General features: G+C 36.8%; 1 protein-coding gene across 4 annotated transcripts in view; it reads right to left on the reverse strand.

The window, feature by feature from the left end:
- Positions 1-1377: 1377 nt before the first annotated feature.
- The window catches only part of LOC100915272 (GTPase IMAP family member 4), a 34607-nt gene continuing 11672 nt past the window's right edge, over positions 1378-24312 (reverse strand). The window contains exons 1-3 of one of the 4 annotated variants that reach the window (XM_003772583.4): positions 8804-8939; positions 4166-4238; positions 1378-3204 (exon numbers count right to left, since the gene is read on the reverse strand). In XM_003772583.4, the coding sequence (XP_003772631.1) occupies positions 2273-3204; positions 4166-4223 (990 nt within the window). In that variant the 5' untranslated portion in view covers positions 4224-4238; positions 8804-8939 and the 3' untranslated portion in view covers positions 1378-2272. Of the gene's footprint in view, positions 3205-4165; positions 4242-8803; positions 8940-24312 lie in introns of those variants that run through there. The other 3 variants (XM_012551750.3, XM_031939393.1, XM_031939394.1) reach the window with 3 other exon arrangements.

Genomic DNA, 24312 nt, shown 5'->3' on the forward strand with positions numbered 1-24312 from the left:
AAACTAATTCCTTCTTAAATTTTCTAACATCATTCCCTGACAGAGGTGCATTTACAAATCCAATACCTCCCTGGGCCCCACCTAATGGAACCTCTCTAAGTGGATACATATTCTGTACCTTATTAACTGCTGGCCCCAACCCCGTTTTCTCTCTAAAGGGGAGATTCTGAATATCCTGCCTTAATTGCTCTAATTCTTTTCTTAGATTTTTGTAGGAGTCATTGTGAGCTCTACCTACATCCTCTTGACCTAAACCCATCGTCTCTACAGGAGGGGGAGGAGGAAGCAAAAAATCTTCCTTTGGGGGTGCAAGAGGAGGCACAGCATAAGGGGGTGGAAGGGCAGCAAGGGGATCCCACTGTCCAACTTCAGACTCCAGGTTGTTATCTACTTTCCCTTTCCCCTTATCAGGCTTACTCCCTTCCTTGGTTTCACTCAGAAAAATTCTCATAGCTCTAGCAACTCCCGGCAACCAGAGGCTAGCATAAGCCGATTCCTCTGGGTTATATGGATCTTTATTATTCACAAATATATTTAATTGTTGGCATATCCAATCCTCAGCAGAACCATATTTTGGCCAAATTATTCCCCCACCAATATCTTGATTGCCCCAAACAAAACAGCAATATTTAATCATTGTCTTCTTATCTTTCCCTTTATATCTGGGTAATTTATCCCAGTTTCTGCCAAGTGGGCTGTCGACTGGAATTCCCTGGCTATCGTCCTGACATACATCTTTGGACTGCTTTTGTCCCATTTTACAACTTGGTCTCAAACCAAATTGTCAGTGGAGGTCCTTTGTTACCCTCACGCCTGCAGTCACCCGAGAGAGCCTCCTCAGAAAGTCCTCTACCTTTGGGGTCAATAGCAGTCCACCAAAGCAATTTTTAGGAGGGCTAGTCCCTCGGGTCTCCCTTGACCCAACCAATAGACCCCAGATTTTTTTTTTGCTCACCTCGAGAACACATGTTTTTCTTTCAGACTGCCGCTGTGGCCCGTCAGGACTCTATTTCTCCTTTTTGTCTTCAATTCTGCCTTTCACTGAGTATCTCTGCCTTGGGTCGTTTGTCAGAGAGGGAGGGAGACTACACACTCAGAGCCAGAGACCACGGAAAAAAAAGCAATCGTGGGCGCGCCTATCCCCGTTTGGGATGTGCAGCCGTCTCCCCCAAAGACTCGTCCCGGACGAGCCCCCCAAAACTGTGAGGGATAGAAAATCCTATTCAAAAATGACTGCTCAGAGACCTCTCGAAGTAAAAAGCAGAAAAGTTATTTATTTAATAAATTCTCATGAGAATGAGCAATTCCACCGTGAGGAGGGAAAGAGAGAAAGCCCACGGTAGAAGGGCTAAAGAAGGGGATAAGGTATACAGTTTTTATAGGTCTTTTAGATACAAAGGATTACATTAAGAGGCAGGTGCCCCTCCCCCCCCCCTTTTTTATTGGATGTTTTTCATACCAGAAACAGCAGATTCCTAGTTCTGGGAGTAACCACACATCAAGCAACCATTTGTTTAAACATTAATGGTTTGAACAGCAATAAACGCCATCATTCTAGGTTGGATACATCTTTTGAAATTCTTCACTTATCTTTACTGCAGGAAGCTGCTGGAAATTCTTTACCTTATCTTTACTATAGGCTGCTGCTGGAAGTTCTTCAATTATACACACACACACTATGATTGTGGGGAAATCATTTAGATTCTCAGGCCCACTTTCCTTATTGATAAAATGTAGATAACAACAATCTATCTTACAGAGTTGTAGTAAAGATCAAATCAAATGACACTTGATTTGTAGGTAGCTGTAAGTAAGCATTACATATAGCATTATTCAAATTTTAACATTGCCACACAAATATTAGTTATTGTATATTCTTTAATAATGACAACAATTGAAATGTGAGGAAGAGTCACACACAGAGAACACATTTCTTTTTTAGAGAGGAGGGGATGGAAAAATATCAAAATCCTACTATAAGTTTGACTCTTTTCTTCCTCTGGATCTTGGGGGGAAGTTTTCTGATTCAGAATAAGTTTAAGCTCTCTTTTTCTGGATTTTTACAGAAAAATAAAGTGTCCCTTTCTTTTCAGACAAAAATGTTACTTATTAAATATTAAGTTAGTTCTTACAACCAAAGGTTTGCAACTGCCTTTATTCTTGAAGAGATGAGTGGTAGGATGGACTCGTGATGCCTCATGATTCATCAGTAACCAACAGAGAGAGAAGCTGGAAAAGTAGCAGAAAACATAAAATAGTTTTATAAAGATCTTTACTCTTGAAATATAGTTTTAATGATATCCTGAATCTTTCCCAAGATTTCCACTATGTTTTTCACAAACCGATTTTGGTTCATAACTTCAGTTCTAGCACCTCTTTGCTTTCCTGCATAGAATTTTTCTTTTTCTGCAAGTTCCCTATACATTTTTTCTTCTCTTTTTTTCTGCTCCAATTCATTGTTTAAGTTTTTTATTTCCTCTTCATATTCTTTTCTTATTTCCTGTTTCAGTCTTTCCAGGTCTTGCATGTAGACTTTTTGTAGTGCTTTAGTTTCTTTCTGAATCGTTTTTTCTGTTAGTTGATACATCTGGTTTGTGTAGCAAGAGCCTCCATTCTTCTGCATTACTTGCTCAATCAAACTCAGAAGCTCTGTTAGTTGGGCCTCCTGCTCATTTCCAGTTGCCCGATTGTTGAAAGCACAGCATCTTCCATCAAACTGGTCTTTCAGAGCTTTCAAATCTTTATCCGTAGTTTCACATAGGTATTGATTCAAGTCAGTATCTTCCAAATCATCCTTCCGAGTAAATAAAAGAATCATAAATTTCTTGGCTCTGGAACCAAATATTCCCAGGATCTTCTTTAATGCATCTTTTTCCTCCTTGGTATACCGACTAAGTGGGACCACTAGGAGGATGGCATGAGGCCCAGGGGAGGACATCATGAGGCAGTGGCTAATCTCCTTTGAAGTGTCTTCATCACATACATCAGTATCAAAAATTCCAGGAGTATCTATTACTATAATCTCTTTATCTTTCCACAATCTACTTGCTTTCATACAGTTCTTGGTTACTGACTTTGCTGCTAATTTTGACTCAAAAACTCGTTTTCCAAGGATGCTGTTCCCTGTCGCACTTTTCCCAGCTCCTGTTTTCCCGACCAGGACAAGTCTCAGTTGCTTTTCCATGAGATCTTGGTTTCCATAACCTGAGATTTGGGCAATAAGAATGACAGGATTAAGCTCTACCTTCGACTGCTCTTCTTTCTATTCCTATTTCTGCTCAATGTAGTCATGTCTCTGTTCTTAGCTGCAGCTCCAGAGTCACATGCACAAAAGCCTGCTGGTCCTTTGCTTCCTCTCTTATCTTCTATTGCCCTTAGCCTAACATTGTTAACATTTCTTTTGCCCTTCTTTCCCCTCAGGGATTGTTGTTGTTATTTGTCCTTTGTTCTTGAAGAGGATTATGATATCAGGGAGCTGATGCCCTGACATACTAGAGAATTGGATTTAAGTGAGAGAGAGCTGTGCAAGATCATCTGCCTCATTTTCTCTCCAAAACCATTTAGGTCCAGAAGTGGAAATTAGTGGAGGACTGAGGCATGGAGTTATAGACCAGAAGAAAGGCTGCCTCATGAATATCAGCAGCCTAGTTATAGCTCTGTCCTCAAACCATCAGGGGACTTTTCCCCGCAAAGGACATATCATCCACCTCTGCATTTCTTCTCCCAATTTTATACTACACAATCTCAGCATTTTGTCAGAATGAAAATAAAGATTAGATATAGAGTGGCAACCCCCAAATGTCCTGACAGTAACCAACCTCATTCATCAGAGCCCACTATTAGAGGTAGAGGAAATAAGCAGTTTCTTACCCCTTCCTTTCTTATAGTTGTTGTTTTGATCTATAGAGGACTGGTAAACATATTAGGGGTGGGGGAGAAGGAGAATGAAAATAAAGGAGAAAATGTAAGGAGAGGGAGAAAATGAAGAATGAAGAAAAACTGAAAGCCAAGCAAATGGAAAATGCTACTCAGATAAGCTGTTGCCTGCTTAAAAAGGGGTCAAAATCTTTATTGCAAAAAAAAAAAAATCAGAATTTTATCTGATCTCAATCATCTCTCTTTCCTCCAACCCTCCAACCCAGGAGAATCCTGGGTATCTGCTTACCATGACTTGTCTCCTTGCTCATGTCGTCAAGAATCTCTCCACAAAAACCTTCTGCCATTGCAAGGTGTAAGTTCTACTAAAAACAAAAAACAAAAAACAAAAAAAAACAGAACTGAAGTCATTCTCAATTGTGGTACAGTGAAAAGAGAATCTGACTGTGGGTCACAAAGCCTAGGTGGGGCCACATCTCTGCCTTTACCTAGCTTTGAGCACTTGGCCAGATCATTTGCCTTCCCAGAATCCTGGACTGGAGGTAGTTGAGCATGAGATAAAAAACAAGAAGAAATTTTTTACTGGATTGGAAAATGAATAAATGGGAGTAATGCATTTATCACAGGAGAGGTAAGTTGGTGCCATGTTGCAACGGACTTTATATGCCGCACAGAGGACTTTGTATTTGATTGCAAATTCAGCAGGGAATCAACAGAAATTATGGAAAAAGGGAGTTACCCAATCAGACCTGTGCTAAAGTACAACAGGCTGGAGAATGGAACAGAAAAGAGACTACAAGAAGGGAGACCAAGTAGTAGACAGTAGATGTAGGGTTTGGGGTTATGAGTCTCTTAACTTGAACACTTTTAGTTCTCTCTCCAAATGATTCCCAGGGAAACCACTTACTCCTTGCCTTCTTTCATCTCTGTTGTGTTAATGGTAATCAAGGGTAGCCATATTTTAAAATGACCATAACTATTTCACTAGCCATAGTCCACTTGATTTTCTCCAACTGATTATAATTAGCTACTTCTTTCAGGAAATATCTGTGCCTTATTACTTTCTCTCATCAAATGAATGAAAAAAAAATGCATATTCAATGAACTGTCAGACTTTCAGGATTATGTTGCAAAAAGACATGAATTTAATAGAAAATTTGACATATAAAATCCAAAAGAAATTCAAGTTGGAGGTAGCAGAGCCAAAATGGCAGAAAGGACACAAGTTTCTTTTCTGATCTTGTGATCCCACAATCCTCAGGCTAATTAACAAATCCAGCTTCTGTATTAGTTCTGGACTAGCAGAATCCACAATTACTGGGAGTGCAACAAATTACCAGCAGCAGATAATTTCAAAGAGTGCCAAAAAAGGGCTGTTTCAATTGCGAATGGAGGGAGGCAGGCCAACGCAAGCAGGATGAGCACAGATGCCTGGGACCACAGGCAGCACAGAGCCCCAGTGTAGTGCATGCTGGAGAATCTACAGGGAGGAATTTACAGCAGTGTGGCTACTCTTCCCTGATTACAAGCCAATAGATCAGCAGAGAAGTTATAAAACATCCAACAAAAATACAAAAGGTAAATAGCATACCCTAAAATACCAGAATCTCACAGGACCTGGCTAAGCCCACCCAGCCCTGAAAGTCAGTAAATACTGACTCAGCAAAGCAAGCACTGACCCAGTGCAGCCACTGCCACTTGTAGAGGAAGCTTGGACAGCCCCCCTTGCCCTAAAAATAGATATCAATGTTTTTTTAAATGAATAAAAAACCAAAAAGAACTCTGACCAAAGATAATTTTTACGGTGAAAGAGAAGAAGAGATTTCAAACCCTGAGAAGACTAAAACCAGATCATCTCCAGATGAAGCCCCAAAAGGTGATATAACTTAGTCCCTATCACATAAAACTCTCATAGAAGAAATTAAAAGGCATCTTAAAAGAGAGCTAGAAGAAAATGGAGAAAGGAAATGAAAACTTTGCAACAGGATTTGGAAAAGGTAACACAAAATAGACTTAGTGAAATGGAAAAAAACACATAACTCATTAAAAGATAGATTTGACAAAATGGAAAAAGAAAACAAGTCCCAGAAAAACATAATTTGTAAAACAGAAAAAGAAAATAACTCCTTAAAAAACAGAATTTGTGAAATGGGGGAAAAAACCCATAGAACAAAACAAGTCATTTAAAAATTCAATTGGACAAATACAAAAAGAACTAAAAAAGTAAATGAAGAAAATAATTCACTAAAAAATCAGAATTGAACAAATGGAAATGAATGACTCAATGACACATCAAGAATCAGTCAAGCAAAACCCCAGAAAATGAAAAATAGAAAAAATTGTAAAATGCCTAATTGGGAAAAGGACTGACTTTCAAAATAGATCTTGGAGAGATAATCTAGGATTATTGGATTTTCTGAAAGCCATAATGAAAAAAAGAGCCTAGACATTATTTTCCAGGAAATCATCAAAGAGAACTGCCTGGATGTCATAGAATCATAAGGTAAAATAGCCATTGAAAGAATTCACTCCACACCTCCTGAAAGTAACCCCAAAATTAAAACTCCAAGGAATATTGTGGCTAAATTTCAGAACTATCAGAACAAGAAAAAAATATTACAAACAGCCAGAAAAAAAAAAACTATTAAAATATTGAGGAGCCACAATAAGGATTACCTAGGACTTAGCAGCTTCCACCTTAAAGGATCAAAGAGCCTGGGATCTGATATTCCAAAAGGCAAATGAACTAGGGATGTAATATTCTTTTACTATTTTTTTAATAGTAAAAAAGTAAACCAAGGATTGAAGGGTGACTTGTCTTAAAACAGATATTAGTCTAGCCCAGTGTTGGCAGGGAATCAAGGCAAGTGCCCTCAGCTTTTCTCATGGCCGTGGACAGAACAGATTTGACCCAGTCCCAGAACTCCCACTAGTCTCTGGGACAAAAGTAGGGATAGGTGATTGAAACTCTCCCTTAGACAATGTGTGTCTATGTAAGTCTGTCTTATTCATGAATACTATAAGTGGTGTGGCTACATTATATCTTGGGGTCTAAAGGACACTAAATAAACTTCTAAAATGTCTCTATTATTCTTTCTGAAATTGTCTCCTTGGTAGACTATTCTTTTGAGTTAAGCATTGCCACCTAGATGAGATCTTTAAGAGCAGGGCTTCATAAATTTTTCCTACTAGTGACTCAAGTCTACATCACCCACATCATTTTGGTGCCAAATCAACATTAATAATATTGGGGTTCAAAAGAAGACCCCAAAAGGTTGGGGTCAGTTGCAGACCGGTATCACGAGATATCTCAAAAGAATTTGCAGGCTTGAACCCATATCCAAGTCAGGGAAGAAAGTTTATTATAATTGTAATGCCAATTACAGTGGGCTAAATTCTAAAAGGATTTTTTTTCAAAGAACCAGGAGCAAGAAGATAAATTTATAAGAAAAGACAGAGACATCCACTTCTTCATGTCACTAATATGCTAATTTTATGATTTAAACATAGAACTGAGGAGTAGTCTGCTATGTACCTTACCATTTCTCTCAGAAACCCCTATTATCATTGACCAACAGATTGGTGTCTATCAGAATAGAAGAAATGGGGCAGCACTGGGACCCTGGGGAGAAGGGATGCTTTCCCTGCCAGAGCTCATGGAGAAAAGTCCAGAAAGGGGAGGTAGAGGCACCAAAGAGAAATTGCTCAGCTGCCAGTTTCCCTGGAAGGGTGACCCTGATGGGAACATGGCACTGGAGAGACACAGAATTTCTAGAGAAAAGACCTAGAAGTTATCTTCCTAATAAGAGAAAGTGGGGAGAGTAAGAAAGGAGGCCTCCAAGTTCAGTGGAATTTCCTGTTGTTGCTCTGACTTTCCTGGGGCTTGCCCTGGCCATTCTTCTTCACTCCTTTGCCACCTTCCCTCCCAAACACACTCTTCTTAGGTTAGAGAAATGGAGGCAAGCCATTCCAAAGAGCTGCTTCTGTAGGGCCCTTCCAGCTCCAGGACATACCCCACCCCTCTCATGATGTTCTTTATGATTATCATAACAGCCATGTCTGGTTACTCTTAGCTGACTCACTGCAGAGTTCAGCAAAAAAGTGAGCTCAGTCTATTTTCGATGCCCCATTGTCTCTCTTTCTGCCCTCCCCCTACTTACCTAGGTAACAATTACAAATACTTAGCAATAGAGAAGAATTACCAGAGCATCCACCCAGAAGGTTAGAAGAAGGAAGGGAAGACTGAGCTGACTTTCTTCTCTTTCTTTGGGGAAGGCTAAGTCAATCTGTCTCTAAAAAGAGAATGTAGCCAGAGGACACAAAGGTAAGCAGTGCTTACCCCAAAAGAAATTAATGTCTAATCATGAGATAAGATATTGTGAACAAGTTATTTATGTCAGGAAATAAAGTGAGCATTGGGGGAGAGGGGGAGAACTGAAATTTGCCTTTCAACTATAACACTTAGGATGCCATGTTGTCTGATTAAGAGTGAAACTGGCTTTCCATATGAGGGTCACATTTTTATGAGTAACTAGTTCTTTAAGAGAGAGTCATATTTCAGTTCAAGAATGATGCTAACCTGACTCTACATTGCAGGTGATAAGTTTGTTCCTTTCTTCAGATTTACTGATAAAATGCAGGTTTCCTCTCTCACCCACCACCCCTCAAGAACAACTGTCACAAATCTGGCAAAGTATGAAAGGACAAACATTTACACAAGATGGAATAGTCCTTCTAGGAGTCAACCCTGGGACTCAGAAGAATGATAGCTCAGCCATCCAACCTGTACTTCACCCAAACTCAGGAGGAACCAAAGATTAGATTTTAAGCAAGCAGAGGAACAAAGCAGACTATCTGAGAGAAGCAGTCTGCTGCCCACACAGAGCAGGGAGCCCCCTCTCCTGAAGAGGTCCTGCCATCCCCTCACCTGGTGGTCAATGCAAGCTGGGGCTACTGAAATAAACAGTCTTCTCCCTCCTTCTCTCAGAGCTGAGCTTTGGTGTCAGTGTCTGCATGGGGTGTGCCTGGAGCCTGGCTGAATATAACCAGCTAAATGCTGATGGAAAGTGAAAGTATCTGTTCTAAATGCCGCCCACTTACTCGGAAACTGGGGAGACAATGAGAAAGAAACCTCCTCCCTGCTGAACTCTAGAGACTTGACTGGCCCCGAACTAAGGAACCTGGAGAAAAAGATTTTTCCTGGGCACAAAAGAATAAAAGGTTGGGGTTTCAGACCAATGTCACCAAGTGTCTCAAAAGAATTTGCAGACTCTGACCTATCTCCAAATCAAAGAGCAAAGTTTATTAAAATTGTAATGCCAATTAAAGTGGGCTAAATTCCAAAAGAATTTAGAAGTTCCAAAGCACCAAGAACAAGGAGATAAAAGAAAAACAAAGATCTGGTGCTTCACGCCACTGATATGCTAATTTTATAACTTAGAGGTAGACTTGAGGAGTGATTTTAGAGGTGAAATTGAGGAGTGGACTGGTATGGATCCATTATTGAATTCCATGGCTTAGATTGTCTTGGAAACTGTTATTACAGACCAACAAATTGTTATCTCATACTAGCATTGTTTGTGGAATTACAGCACCCTAATCCAGGTGGCCTTATGGTTAAAACCATAGGATTATTACTACCTCTTCCCTATAAGTATACTAAATCAATGAAATAGGTGAATTCCATTTATTTCTGATGAAAAAAAACCAGAGATAAATAAAAAATTTGACCTCCAAATATAGGACTCAAGAGAAGCATAAAAAGGTATTTCTGATATAAGTATACATAAAGAGGACATGTATAATTTGATAATATAAAAAAAGAACTAGAGGTGGACAAGAGATTGTAACAGAAAAAGGGAAAAGTAAAGGTAAAAAGAGGGAAACTACATTTCACAAAGAGGCAAAGGAGGCAAAGTATATTAGACATACCTGGTTTAGAGAGAAACTTCTCCCATCTCATTGAAAAGTGAGAGGGGAAAAGTGAAAAAGGAAGGGGTAAGCCAAATAGAAGGGAATACAGAAATAGTAGGAGAAAGATTTAAGAAAGGGGAAGGGACTCTAAGGAGGAGGGAGGGATTCTAAAGAGGAAGGGCTGCATGGGGTAAGTAGTCCTTATAAGTTTAATATTGGGGAGGGAGATAAGGGGAAAAGAAAAGAGAAAACATAATCTGGTGATATTAAGATGACAGGAAATAGAGAATTAGTAGTTTTAACCATAAATATGAATAAGGTTAACTCTCCCATAAAGTGGAGATGAATAGCAGATTGGATTAAAAGCTAGAATCCTGCAATATGTTGTTTACAGAAATCACATTTAAAGCAGGATGATACATACAGAGTAAAGATAAAAGGCTGGAGAAGAATCTATTATGCTTAAGGCTAAGTAAAAAAAAAAAAAAAAAAAAAAAAAAGCAGGAGTAGCTATCCTGATCTCAGATCAGGCAAAAGGAAATATTGATCTAAGTAAAAGACATAAGGAAGGAAATTATATCTTGCTAAAGGGTAGCATAGATAAAGAAGCAATATCAATACTAAACATATATGCACCAAGTAGTATAGGATCTAACTTCCTAAAGGAGGAGTTAAGAGAGGTGCAAGAAGAAATAGACAGCAAAGCAATAATAGTGGGAGATCTCAACCTTGTACTCTCAGAACTAGATAAATCAAATCACAAAATAAATAAGAAAGAAGTTAAAGAGGTAAACAGAACACTAGAAAAGTTAGGTATGGTAGATCTTTAGAAAAAACTGAATGGAGACAGAAAGAAGTACTCTTACTTCTTAGCAGTTCACGGAATATATACAAAAATTGACCATATATTAGGACATAAAGACCTCAAATTCAAAAGCAGAAAGGCAGAAATAGTAAATGCATCCTTTTCAGATCACAATGCAATAAAAACTACATTCAATAAAAAGTCAAGGGAAAATAGACCAAAAAGTAATTGAAAATTAAATAATCTCATCCTAAAGAATGAATTGGTAAAACAGCAAATCATACACACAGTTAATAATTTCACCCAAGAGAATGACAACAATGAGATGACAAAACAAAATTTGTGGGATGCAGCCCAAGGAGTAATAAAAGGAAATTTTATATCTCTAGAGGCTTGCATAAAATAGAGAAAGAGAAGATCAATGAATTAGACTTCCATCTAAAAAAGGTAGAAAAAGAGCAAATTAAAAACCACCAATCAAATACTAAACTTGAAATTCTAAAAATAAAAGGAGAGATTAATAAAATTGAAAGTTGAAAGAACCTATTGAATTAATAAATAAAACTGAGTTGGTTTTATGAAAAAACAACAACAAAATAGATAAACCTTTGATTAATTTGATTAGGAAAAGGAAAGGGGAAAATCAAATTGTTAGTCTTAAAGATGAAAAGGGAGAACTTTCCAATAATTAGAAGTTACTTGCCCAACTTTATGCCAATAAATTTGATAACTTAAATGAAATGAATACCTTCAAAAATATAGGTTGCCCAGATTAACATAGAAAGAAGTAAATTGCTTAAACAGTCCCATTTTAGAAAAAGAAATAGAATAAGCTATTAATTAGCTCCCTAAGAAAAAATCCCCAAGACCAGAGGGATTTATATGTAAATTCTACCAAACATTTAAAGAGCAAGTAACTCCAATGCTATATAAACTATTTGAAAAAATAGGGAATGAAGGAGTCCTACCAAATTCCTTTTATGACACAGACATGGTACTGATACCTAAACCAGATAGGATGAAAACAGAGAAAGAAAATTATAGATCAATCTCCCTAATGAACATCTATGCAAAAATCTTAAATAAAATATTAGCAAAGAGATTACAGAAAATCAGTCCCAGGATTATACACCATGATTAAGTAGGATTTATACCAGGAATGCAGGGCTGTTTCAATATTAGGAACACTATTAGCATAATTGACTATATTAATAACCAAATTAACAAAAAACCATATGATCATCTCAAAAGATGCAGAAAAAGCATTTGATAAAATCCAACACCTATTCCTAAAGAGTACAGGAATAAATAGAGTTTTCCTTAACATAGTCAGTAACATCTATTTAAAAGCATCAGTAAACATGATATGTAATGGGGATAAACTGAAACCATTCCCAATAAGATCAGGAATAAATCGAGGTTGCCCACTATCACCATTACTATTCAATGTTGTATTAGAAATGCTAGCTTTGGCAATAAGAGAAGAAAAAGACATTAAAGGAATTAGAGTAGGTAATGAGGAAACCAGTGATCACTCTTTGCAGATGATATGATGGTATACATAGATAACCCCAGAGAATCTACTAGAAAACTATTAGAAATAATCCACAACTTTAGCAAAGTGGCAGGACACAAAATATAACCACATAAATCAACAGCATTTTTATACATCACTAACAAAGTTCAATAGTAAGAGATATACAGAGAAATTTCATTTAAAATAACTGTCAATAGTATAAAATATTTGGGAATCTATCTGCCAAGGAAAAGTTAGGAACTATATGAGCAAAACTATAAAATACTTTCCACACAAAAAAAGTCAGATCTAAACAACTGGAAAAATATTAAGTGCTCTTGGATAGGTCAAATGAATGTAATAAAGATAATAATACTACCTAAACTAATCTATTTATTTAGTGCTATACCAATCAGACTCCAAAGAAACTATTTTAATGACCTAGAAAAAAATAAAAACAAAATTCATCTGGAAGAACAAAAGGTCAAGAATTTCAAGGGAACTACTGAAAAAAAAAAAATCAAATGATTGTGACCTAGCTGTAACAGATCTAAAACTATATTATAAAGCAGCAGTCACCGAAACTATTTGGTATTGGCTAACAAATAGACTAGTTGATCAGTGGAATAAGTTAGGTTCACAGGACAAAATAGTCAATAACTATAGTAATCTAATGTTTGACAAATCCAAAGACCCCCAACTTTTGGGATAAAAATTCACTGTTTGACAAAAAATGCTGGGAAGTTTGAAAATTAATATGGGAGAAACTAGGCATTGACCCACACTTGTAATGTTCTTGTTTGGTTTTCTGGAGGTCCTGGGAGCAGCCCTTGCTTTCAGTTGAATAATCCCCACAAGAATAGCCAGGTGTTAAAGTCCAAATCCTTTATTATTTCCTTCACAGTCTAATTTCCTTGCCTGGGGCTCAGGCTAGCTTTCTTAGAGCCTTTCAGACCAGCTTTGGTCTCAGTGGGGAAAGTGCAGGAGGCCAGCTCCCAAGGTAGTGTGAAACGAAGTGAATGAATCTGTCTCTCCTTGGCTCTGAGAGTTTGAGCTCCAGCCTCCAGTCCTCTTGTCTTCTCTGGCTCTGTCTCTGAGCCTCTTAATCCCCAGGAAAGCCACCAAGAACCTGACCAAAGATGGAATGAACGTGTATTCGTGTCCCTTCCGAGTCTGTCTCTGACTTTGATAGGCCTTGGTCTCAGTGTGGGAGGTGCCAGAGGCCAGGCCAGCTATGGTATTGTAAGATGAAGTGAAGGAATCTGTCTCTGAGTCTGAGTCCCTGTTTATATGCTCTACACTGAGTATAAACCAATCATTATATCACTAGGAAACCATTATTTGTTGTAAGATTAAATCAATCATACTGAACTTAGAGAACTATTAATCACCAAGCTAAACTAGATAACCATTGTTTCATCAATTCCACTGACTTAATACCTTGTAAGAATTCTTGTTTCAGAGTTCTTGCCCATAACACACACTTAACAGGATAAACTCAAAATGGGTTCATGATCTAGGCATAAAGAATGAATAAATAAATGAGAAGAACATAGGATAATTTACCTCTCAGACCTGTCAAAGAGGAAGGAATTTGTGACCAAAGAAGAACTAGAGATCATTATTGATCACAAAATGGAAAATTTTGATTATATCAAGTTAAAAAAATTTTGTACAAACAAAACTAATGCAAATAAGATTAGAAGGGAAGCAATAAACTGGGAAAACTTTTTTACAGTTAAAGGTTCTGATAAAGGCCTCATTTCCAAAATATATAGAGAATTGACTCAAATTTATAAGAAATCCAACCATTCTCCAATTGATAAATGGTCAAAGGATATGAACAGACAATTTTCAGATGAAGAAATTGAAACTATTTCTAGTCATATAAAAAGGTGCTCCAAATCATTATTGATCAAATAAATGCAAATTAAGACAACTCTGAGATACCACTACACATGTCTCAGATTGGTTATGATGGCAGGAAAATATAATGACAAATGTTGGAGGGAATGTGGGAAAGCTGGGACACCGATGCATTGCTGGTGGAGTTGTGAATGGATCCAGTCACTCTGGAGAGCAATTTAGAACTATGTTCAAAAAGTTATCAAACTGTGAATACCCTTTGAACCAGCGGTGTTTCTATTGGGCTTATATCCCAAAGAGATATTAAAGGAAGGAAAGGGACCGGTATGTGCAAAAATATTTGTGGCAGCCCTTTTTGTAGTGTTTAGAAACTGGAAATTGAATGGATGCCCATAAATTGGAGTATGGCTGGGTAAACTGTTGTATATGAATGTTATGGAATATTATTGTTCTGTGACAACTGACCAGCAGGATGATTTCAGACAGGCCTGGAGAGACCTACATGAACAAATGCTGAGTGAAATGAGAAGAACCAGGAGATCATTATACACAACAACAGCAATACTATATGAGGATCAATTCTGATGGAAATGGCTATCTTCAACAATGAGAGGATCCAAATCAGTTCCAATTGGTCAATAATGAACAGAACTGGCTTCACCCAGTGAAAAACACTGGGAAATGAGTGTGGATCACAACATAGCATTTCCACTCTTTCCGTAATTGTTCACTTGTATTATTGTTTTTCTTCTCAGGTTATTTTTACCTTTTTTCTAAATCTGATTTTTCTTATGCAGCAAGATAACTGTATAAATATGTATACATATATTGTATTCAACATATACTTTAATGTATTTAACATGGATGGGACTACCTGCCATCTAGGGGAGGAGGTGGATGGAAGGAGGGAAAAGTTGGAACAGAAGTTTTTGCAAGGGTCAATGTTGAAAAAATTATCCATGCATATGTTTTGTCAATAAAAATCTATAATAAAATGAAAAAAAAAAAAAACAAAAAAACAAATGAGGAAACTGAGCAGAGGTTAAATGACTTGCCAAGAGTCACACAGTAAGTACCTGAGGCCAATTTCTAATTGTCTCCTTTCATATATCTGTAGGAAAGGTAAAACCTATTTTCATGTTAAGCCTTTGTTATGTAAGCACTGTGACTATGACTAAAAAGCTGTTAATCTACCCTTATCAAATAGAAGTTCTATCTAGACCCTAGTAGATTAGAAATGAGATGGACAGCTAGCTCTGAAGAGATGAGCTCAAGATACAGAAAAGAGCCTTTCCCAAGCCAAACCTAAAATCAGCAAAAAGAAATCTCACTAACCTACTGAGGGAAGTAAGCAGAATGAGGAAAACTTGTACACTGCAACAATTGTGCAGTGTTCAACTATGATAGACTTGGTTTTCCTCAGCAATTCAGTGATCCAAGGCAATCCCAATAAACTTTGGATGCAAAATACCATCTGCATCCAGAGAAAGAAGAGAGTTATATGAATGTAGATCAACACATACTATTTTCATCTTTCTTTTTCATCGTAGCTTTTCCCTTTTTTCTGATTTTTCTCTACCAACATAATTCATATAAAAATATATTAAAAATGAATTTACATGTATTAAAATGCTTTTAAATATAACTGGGGGAAATAAAAATATTAATTTAAAAAAAGAAATTTTTAAAATTTACAAGAAAAAAAAAAAATCTCATTAATTCAAGACCAGCAGGGAGCAGCAAAGTCCAGAAGAGAACTACTCCCTAGCAGAGACACTGCCTTAGAAGGAACAGGCCTGAGAGAAATAGCACATTATCATCAGAAAACATCAGGGATCCTGCAGTATCAGAACTATGAATAACACTGTCCTGTATTTCTCCTACATACTCGTTCTCCCCATTGATGCTGTGTATGTTTGTAATCATATGATCAATGTTTATGAGATTATTCAATTGTAAAACATTTTATTTACATGATTTCTTTAAATGGCTTTTCTTTGGGAAAAAAAAAAAAGCCAGGGCTGCAACCTATCAACCAAGAAGATGGGCAGAAGTCTAGAGCAGGGGAGGATGTATTGGACTGAGAGGTACAAGACTTAGAGACTTTGGTGTGAAAAACTTACAGCTATGTTGTAGGGGAGGAATTGTGGGAGTTAAGTGAAAGCTGTCTCATTTCAAAATAGGAAACAATCTTAAAACTGTAGTCAGGCTCAAGGAACAGAAGCCTTCAGTTTCAGTTTATAGTAAATCAGGTGATTTCAAGGAAAATGAAAGTACAAAATTGTTCATGGTTGTTCCATCAATACTGTTTACCTATATATTAATGAAAGTACAATATGTCTATTGTAGAAAGTCATTCTTCCCTGTCCCTTGTATCTGGGTAGTAGAGTATGAGGCCAAAAATCTCTGCTAATGGAGATAATGGTCAAGCCTGGAAGGAGAGTGTTGGTTTTTGCTTATGAAAAAGTATATAGTCTGCTTTGGTTTTAAGTTTTTTGGTTCCTTTCACTAGTCTGCCCTGGTCAAGCAGATGCCCAACTCTACTGAGATTTGCAAATATAGTTTTCTGGTTCCACCTAGAGAAATCTCTGTCTTTACTTGATTTGGGTCAGTGGTCTTCTCACCCACACACTGGGGTCTGTGTAGGTCTTGCTCTGGCCTATAAGTGTTCCACAACATTTGTGAACAAATTTGTGCTGTCTGTGGCCCTTTCCTCTTAGTCTTCTAGGTCAGGCAGTCTATTGACTAGAAGGGGGGATGTGAAAATGGAATAGTGAATGACTTTACTAACCACCTTGATTTTCTCCAGCTCCCTTACTCTCCAGAAGAGATCTTACTGACCTGGAATTTAGATAAAACTGAGCATTCCTCATTGGGCATATTGGAAATTTTATGCAGTATTTATGCATGGGACAATCTTTGTAGTGTTGGCATACTGATCCCAAACTTCTCTTGCTCTGCCAGATAAACAACTCAGACTGATTTATATAAATTCCCAGTTTTAAAAAACAACCCAGCCCAGGAATTATCTGATAAGACCATTTGCAATTACATCACCCCTCTCTGATTTTTCTCTTTATAACCCCTGTTGTCTATGTCCACCTTGAGCTCATTTCTATGTGAGACAGTGAGCCTTACCCAAATTAAAATCAGAGACTCTCAAGGTGCAGAGCAAAAAAGGATTTATTATAATCTCTCCAGAAAGGGCAACTCCCAACAGATAAGGTGTCAGTAGAGGAGCGCAAAGTGCAAACTACAAAACACAAGATTATAGAAACCTTAACCAGAAGTCCCCACTGCATTTCTGACATTATCTTCCATTAGCTGGGGAGTTCTAATTTACTTAGGACCCAGAAAAAAATAATGCTAATCCATAGCATACTTTTTACTGTATTAGGTACTTAAATGCTAATGAAAAATTGGGTGGGTGGGGGAACTGTTTATTTATCTAAGACAATGGAACACATACAGCTTTTAGCTATAACTTAGCTGGTTATTGCAGTTAGGTAAACACATGTGTTACCATATATACATATCTACCTAAGTAGGAGGTATAAAGTCATAGATACCTAATTGTTTTATCTTAATTAGACTGAACTCCTGATTGACTGATTCTGATTTCCTAGTCAAAATGGTCTCCTCAGTATTATAAGGAAGTTCAAGAAAATCAAGGTGATGAGTACAGTCTTTAATCATTTTGTTGAGGCATAAGACACCCCAACAATGTTAGGGTACCCAGGTTGGCATTACAGATATGGTGAAAGAAATCACAAACTCAGTCTCCAAGTTAAGGGACAAAGATTTATTATTCTGCTAACAGTGGGATAAGTTCCAAAACAAACAAACAAAAAACAAAACAAACAAAAAAAAAAAAACAAATAACCAGGAGCAAGAAGATAAATTTATAGAAAAAAAGACTGAAAGATATGTTAATTTTATGACTTAAAGGTAAAATTGAGGAGTAGTCTTAGAGGTGGACTTGAGGAGTGGTCTGATATGCACCCATTATTGAATTCTATGGCTTAGAATGTCTCAGAGACTTTTTTATTACTGTCCAACAGATTGTTATCAGACAGACAGCATTGTGTGTGGAACTACAGCATTCCCAAGGCCAGGTAACCTTAGAGTTATTGCTACATTCTCCCTAGGAATTACACTACATCAACAACATAGTCCTCTTTGAGAACACTGGACAAAGAACCACCTTGATGTATTTATAATTCTTTTAATTCTCGATATCCTAAATTTTGTCCCATTAATCAGTGTGAAAGCTCAAATGAATTTTCCTTTCAACAGGACAGTGTAGCTTACAGGGCTTAGGGCAAGAGAAGGAGGAAAGCTCAATTAGCAGAAGATTTTAGTGAGAGATGAAGGAGGAATTTGAAAATAATGGCCAGGTGAACAAGCAGGAAAATAGTTCATAGGTACAGAGGAAGACATAGGAGTAAAGATCTAGTTAATCCACAGATCTCATAATTAAGAATTGGCTTTCTTTTATGACACAGATATGGTGCTGATACTTCAACCAGGTAGGATGAAGACAGAGAAAGAAAATTATAGACCCATTTCCCTAATGAATATTGATACAAAAATCTTAAATAAAACCTTAGCAAGGAGATTACAGAAAGTCATCTGTAAGATAATATATTATGACCAAATAGAATTTATACCAGGAATGCAGGACTGGTTCAATATTAGGAAAACTATTAGCATAATTGACTATATCAATTAAAAAACTAACCAAAATATCATATGATTGTCTCAATAGATGCAAAAAAAAAAAAAAAAAAAAAAGCATTTGATAAAATCCAAAACTCATTCCCATTAAAAACACTAGAGACTATAGGAATAAATGGAGTGTACCTTAAAATAATCTGTAGCACTTTTTAAGCCATCAACAAGTATAATATATAATGGGGACAAACTAGAACCATTCCCAGTAAGATCAAGAGTGAAAAAAGTTGCCCATTATCACTATTACTATTCAATATTGTATTAGAAATGTCAGCTTTGGCAATAAGAGAAGAAAAAGTGGTTAAAAGAATTAGAGTAGGTAATGAGAAAACCAAATTATCACTTTTTGCAGATAATATGATGGTACACTTAAGGAACTCTAGAGAATCAACTAAAAAACTTCTAGAAACAATCTACAACTTAAGCAAAGTTGCAGGAGACAAAATAAATCCACATAAATCATAATCATTTTTGTTATATTACCAACAAAGTCTAGCAGCAAGAGATACAAAAAGAAATTCCATTCAAAATAACTGTTGATAGTATAAAATATTTGGGAATCTATGTGTCAAGGGAAAGTTAGGAACTATATGAACACAACTACAAAACACTTTCCACACAAATAAAGTCAGATCTAATAAGTTGGAAAAAATCAAGTGCTCATGGGTAGGCTGAGTGAATATAATAAAAATGACACCACTACCCAAATTAATCTACTTATTCAGTGCCATATCAATTAAACTCCCAAGAAATTATTTTACAAACCTCTAAAAAGCAACAACAAAGTTCATCTGGAAGAAAATATGTCAAGAATTTCTTTCTTTTTTTTTTTTTTTTCATCAATAATGTAAAATTTTATTTTTTTATTTTATTTTTTTTTTGATTTTTTTTTTGATGATTTAATAGCCTTTTATTTACAGGATATATACATGGGTAACTTTACAGCATTAACAATTGCCAAACCTCTTGTTCCAATTTTTCACCTCTTACCCCCCCACCCCCTCCCCTAGATGGCAGGATGATATGTCTAGAATTTCAAAGAAATTAATTAAAAAATGCCAATGAAGATGGCCTAGCTGTGCCAGACCTAAAACAATATTATAAACCAATGATCATCATAATCATTTGGTACTGGCTAAGAAATGGAGTAGATAATCAGTGAAATAGGTTAAGATCACAGGACAAAATAGTCAATAACTATAGCAAACTAGTGTCTGACAAACCTAAAGACCCCAGTTTTGGGGATAAGAAATCACCATTTGACACAAACTCCTGGGAAAATTGGAAATTAATATGGAAGAAACTAGGCATTGACCCACACACCTAACACCACATACCAAGATAAGATCAAAATGGATTCATGATTTAAATATAAAGAGTGCTTATAATAATAAGCAAATTAGAAGAATATAGATAGTTTACCTCTCAAGGTAAAGGAAGGAATTTGTGTCCAAATAAGAACTGGAACTCGTAATCGAACATCAAATACATAATTTTGATTATATTATGTTAAAAAGTTTTTGTATAAACAAAACTAATGCAGATAAGATTAGAAGAGAAGCAATAAATTGGGAAAACATTTTTACATTCAAGGCTCCTGATAAAGGTCTCATTTCTAAAATATATAGAGAATTGACTCAAATTTATAAGAATTCAAGCCATTCTCCTATTGATAAATGGTCAAAGGATATGAACAATTTTTCAGATGATGAAATAAAAACCATTTCTAATCATATGAAAACTTGGTCTAAATTACTATTGATCAGAGAAATGCAAATGAAGACAACTCTAAGATACCACTACACACCTCCCAGATTGGCTAAGATGACAGGAAAAGAAATTGAGGAATGTTGGAGGAGAAGTGGGAAAACTGGGACACTGATACATTGTTGGTGGACCTGTGAACATATCCAGCCATTCTGGAGAGTAATTTGGAATATGCTTAAAAAGTTATCAGTCTGTGCATACCCTTTGATCCAGCAGTGTTTCTATTGGGCCTATATCCCAAAGATATCATAAAGGAAGGAAAGGGACCCACATATGCAAAAATGTTTGTGGCAGCTCTTTTTATAATGGCAAGAAACTGGAAACTGAGTGGATGCCCATCAGTTGGAGAATGACTGAATGGTATATGAATGTTATGAAATATTATTTTTCTGTAAGAAATGATCAAGAGGATGCTTTTGGAGAGGCTTGTAGAGACTATATCCCAAAGAGATCTTAAAGAAGGGAAAGGGATCTATATGTGCAAAAATGTTAGTGGTAGCCCTTTTTGTAGTGGCAAGGAACTGGAAGTTGAATGGATGCCCATCAAATGGAGAATGGATGAATAAATTGTGGTATATGAGTATATGGAATATTATTGTTCTATAAGAAATGACCAGCAGGATGGTTTCAGAGAGGCCTGGAGAGACTTACATGAACTGATGCTAAGTGAACTGCGCAGAACCAGGAGATCATTATACACTTTAACAACAATACTATATGATGGTCAATTCTGATGGACATGGCTCTCTTCAACAATGAGAGTTTCAATTGTTCAGTAATGAAGAGAACCAGCTACACCCAGTGAAAGAACTATAAGAAATGAGTGTGGACCACAACATAGCATTTTCATTCTTTCTGTTATTGTCTGTTGCATTTTTGTTTTCCTTCTCAGGTTATTTTTACCTTCTTTCTAAATCTTATTTTTCGTGTGCAGCAAGTTAACTACATAAATATGTATACATATATTGGATTTAATGTATACTTTAACATATTTAACATGTATTGGACTGTCACCTGCCATCTAGAGAAGGGGGTGGAGGGGAAGAGGGGAAAAGTTGGAACAGAAGGTTTACAAGGGTCAATGTTGAAAAATTACCCATGCAACACTGATGCATTGTTGGTGGAGTTGTGAATGAATCCAATCATTCTGGAGAGCAATTTGGAATTATGCCCAAAAAGTTATCAAACTGTGCATACCCTTTGATCCAGCAGTGCTACTACTGGGCTTATACCCCAAAGAGATACTAAAGAAGGGAAAGGGACCTGTATGTGCCAAAATGTTTGTGGCAGCCCTGTTTGTAGTGGCTAGAAACTGGAAAATGAATGGATGCCCATCAATTGGAGAATGGTTGGGTAAATTGTGGTATATGGATGTAATGGAATATTATTGTTCTGTAAGAAATGACCAGCAGGATGAATACAGAGAGGCTTGGAGAGACTTACATGAACTGCTGCTAAGTGAAATGAGCAGAGTCAGGAGATCATTATGTACTTCAACAACGATACTGTATGAAGACGTATTCTTATGGAAATAGATTTCTTTGACAAAGAGATCTAATTCAGTTTCATTTGATCAAGGATGGACAGAAGCAGCTACACCCAAAGAAAGAACACTGGGAAATGAATGTAAACTGTTTGCATTTTTGTTTTTCTTCCTGGGTTATTTCTACCTTCTGAATCCAATTCTCCCTATGCAACAAGAGAACTGTTCAGTTCCGCACACATATATTTAATCTAGGATATACTGCGACATATTTAACATATATAGGACTGCTTGCCATCTAGGGGAGGGGGTGGAGGGAGAGAGGGGAAAAATTGGAACAGAAGTGAGTACAAGGGATAATGTTATAAAAAAAAAATTACCCTGGCATGGGTTCTGTCAATAAAAAGTTATTATAATTTTAAAAAAAGGAAAAAAAAAAAGTGAAAATATTACCAGCCAAAAAAAAAAAAAAAAAGAAAAATTACCTATACATATGTTTTGTAAATAAAAAGGTATAATAATATAAAAAGAAGTATACAACATTACTTTGCACTAACTTATAACCAATTATTCATTATTATATCTGTGGATTAACTAGACCTTCTCTCCTTCTATGTTTCCCTTGGTAACTTTGGATTATTTTCCTGATTGTTCATTTGGCCATCGTTTTCAAGTTCCTTCTTCCCCTCCCACTAAAATCTTCTGCTAAGTGAACTTCCTCACTCCTCTTCTCTTGTTCTCAGCCCTATAAGCTACATTGTCCTGTTGAAAGGAAAATTCTTCATCTCAGCTTTCACCCTGATTAATGAGGCAAAATTCAGCTCACAGAAAATTAAATGAATTGTATTATAAATATATCAAGGTGCTTGTGGTTTGTCCATTGTTCTCAAAAGAGGACCAAGGCATTAATGTAGGGTAGCTCCTAGGGAGGATGTAGCAATAGCCCTAAAGTTACCTGGCGTGGGGAGTACTATAGTTCCACAAACAATGCTGGCTGGCAGATAACAATCTGTTGGTCGGTAATAACAAAGTTTCTGAGACAATCTAAGCCATAGAATTCAATATTGGGGTTCATACCAGACTACTCAATTCCACTTCTAAGATCCCTCCTCAATTCTACCTCTTAGCCATAAAATTAGCATATCATTGGCATGAAGCACCTAATCTTTCTATCTTTTTCCTATAAATTTTTGCTCCTAGTTCTTTGCTAACTTCTTTGGAAACTTAACCCACTGTTAGCAGCATAATACATCTTTGCCCTTGACTTGGAGACAAACTGAGTTTGCAAATTTTTTTCACCATAGGTGCAACACTGACCTGGGGACCCTAGCATTATTAGGGTATCTTATGGTTCAACAAAATGTTTAATGACTTACTAACTATCTTGATATGCCTGAACTTCTTTATTACCCTGAGGAGGCCAGACTGACTTGGGAATCAAAACAATGCAATCAGGCTTTCAATCTAAGGAAGACAAAACAATCAGGTATCCATGGCTTTATATCTCTCAAGTAGGTAGATATGTAGACATGGGAGCAGGGTTAGAACTGAGCTCAAGATAGACTTAGGTAACAGGGGTTATAAAAACAAAAATCACAGTAAAGGGTGATATATTAGCACAGTCTTATCAGTGGTCTTATCAGGTAATTGCTGGACTAGGTTGTTTTTCAGAACTAGGAATTGATATAAATCAGTCTGAGTTGGTTATCTGGCAGAGCAGAGGAAGTTCTGGATTCATTATGCCAACACCACAAGGAAATCCCAATGCACAAATACTACAGGAAACTGCCAATATGCCCAACAAGGAATGCCTAGTTTTATCTGATTTCCAGGTTATTAAGATCTCTTCTGGACAATAAGGGAACTGGAGCAATTCAAGGTGGTTAGTAAAGTCATTAACTATTCCATTTTCACATTCCCTCCTTCTGGTCAATAGACTGCCTGAGATGTTCCTAGTATACCAAGAAGAAAAGGGCACAGACAGCATAAATTTGATCACAGAGATTGTGGCTCACTTATGGGTCAGAACTAGGCCTACCAAGACCCCAGAATAGATCACTAGCAGGGTAGAAAGCATTCCAGCAGCAAAGAGGAGAGACCCAATGAGACCTCCCACCCCTCAATGGAGGGAGCTAAAGACAGCATACCATTGGTTGCAGTGACTTGCTCCCACAAGCTGATTTTACCATTCAAGTTGTGTGAAAGACCCTTACCCATATTGAAAACAGACTCTTCAAAGTAAAAAGCTAAAAGGGATTTATTATGATCCTATGAAAAAGGACAACTCTCAATAGACAAGGTGTCAGTAGAGGAATGCAAAGCACAAATTGCAAAACATAAGATTATACAGAC

The sequence above is a fragment of the Sarcophilus harrisii genome, chromosome 5 (genome assembly GCF_902635505.1).
Source record: "Sarcophilus harrisii chromosome 5, mSarHar1.11, whole genome shotgun sequence".
Classification (NCBI taxonomy): Eukaryota; Metazoa; Chordata; class Mammalia; order Dasyuromorphia; family Dasyuridae; genus Sarcophilus; species Sarcophilus harrisii.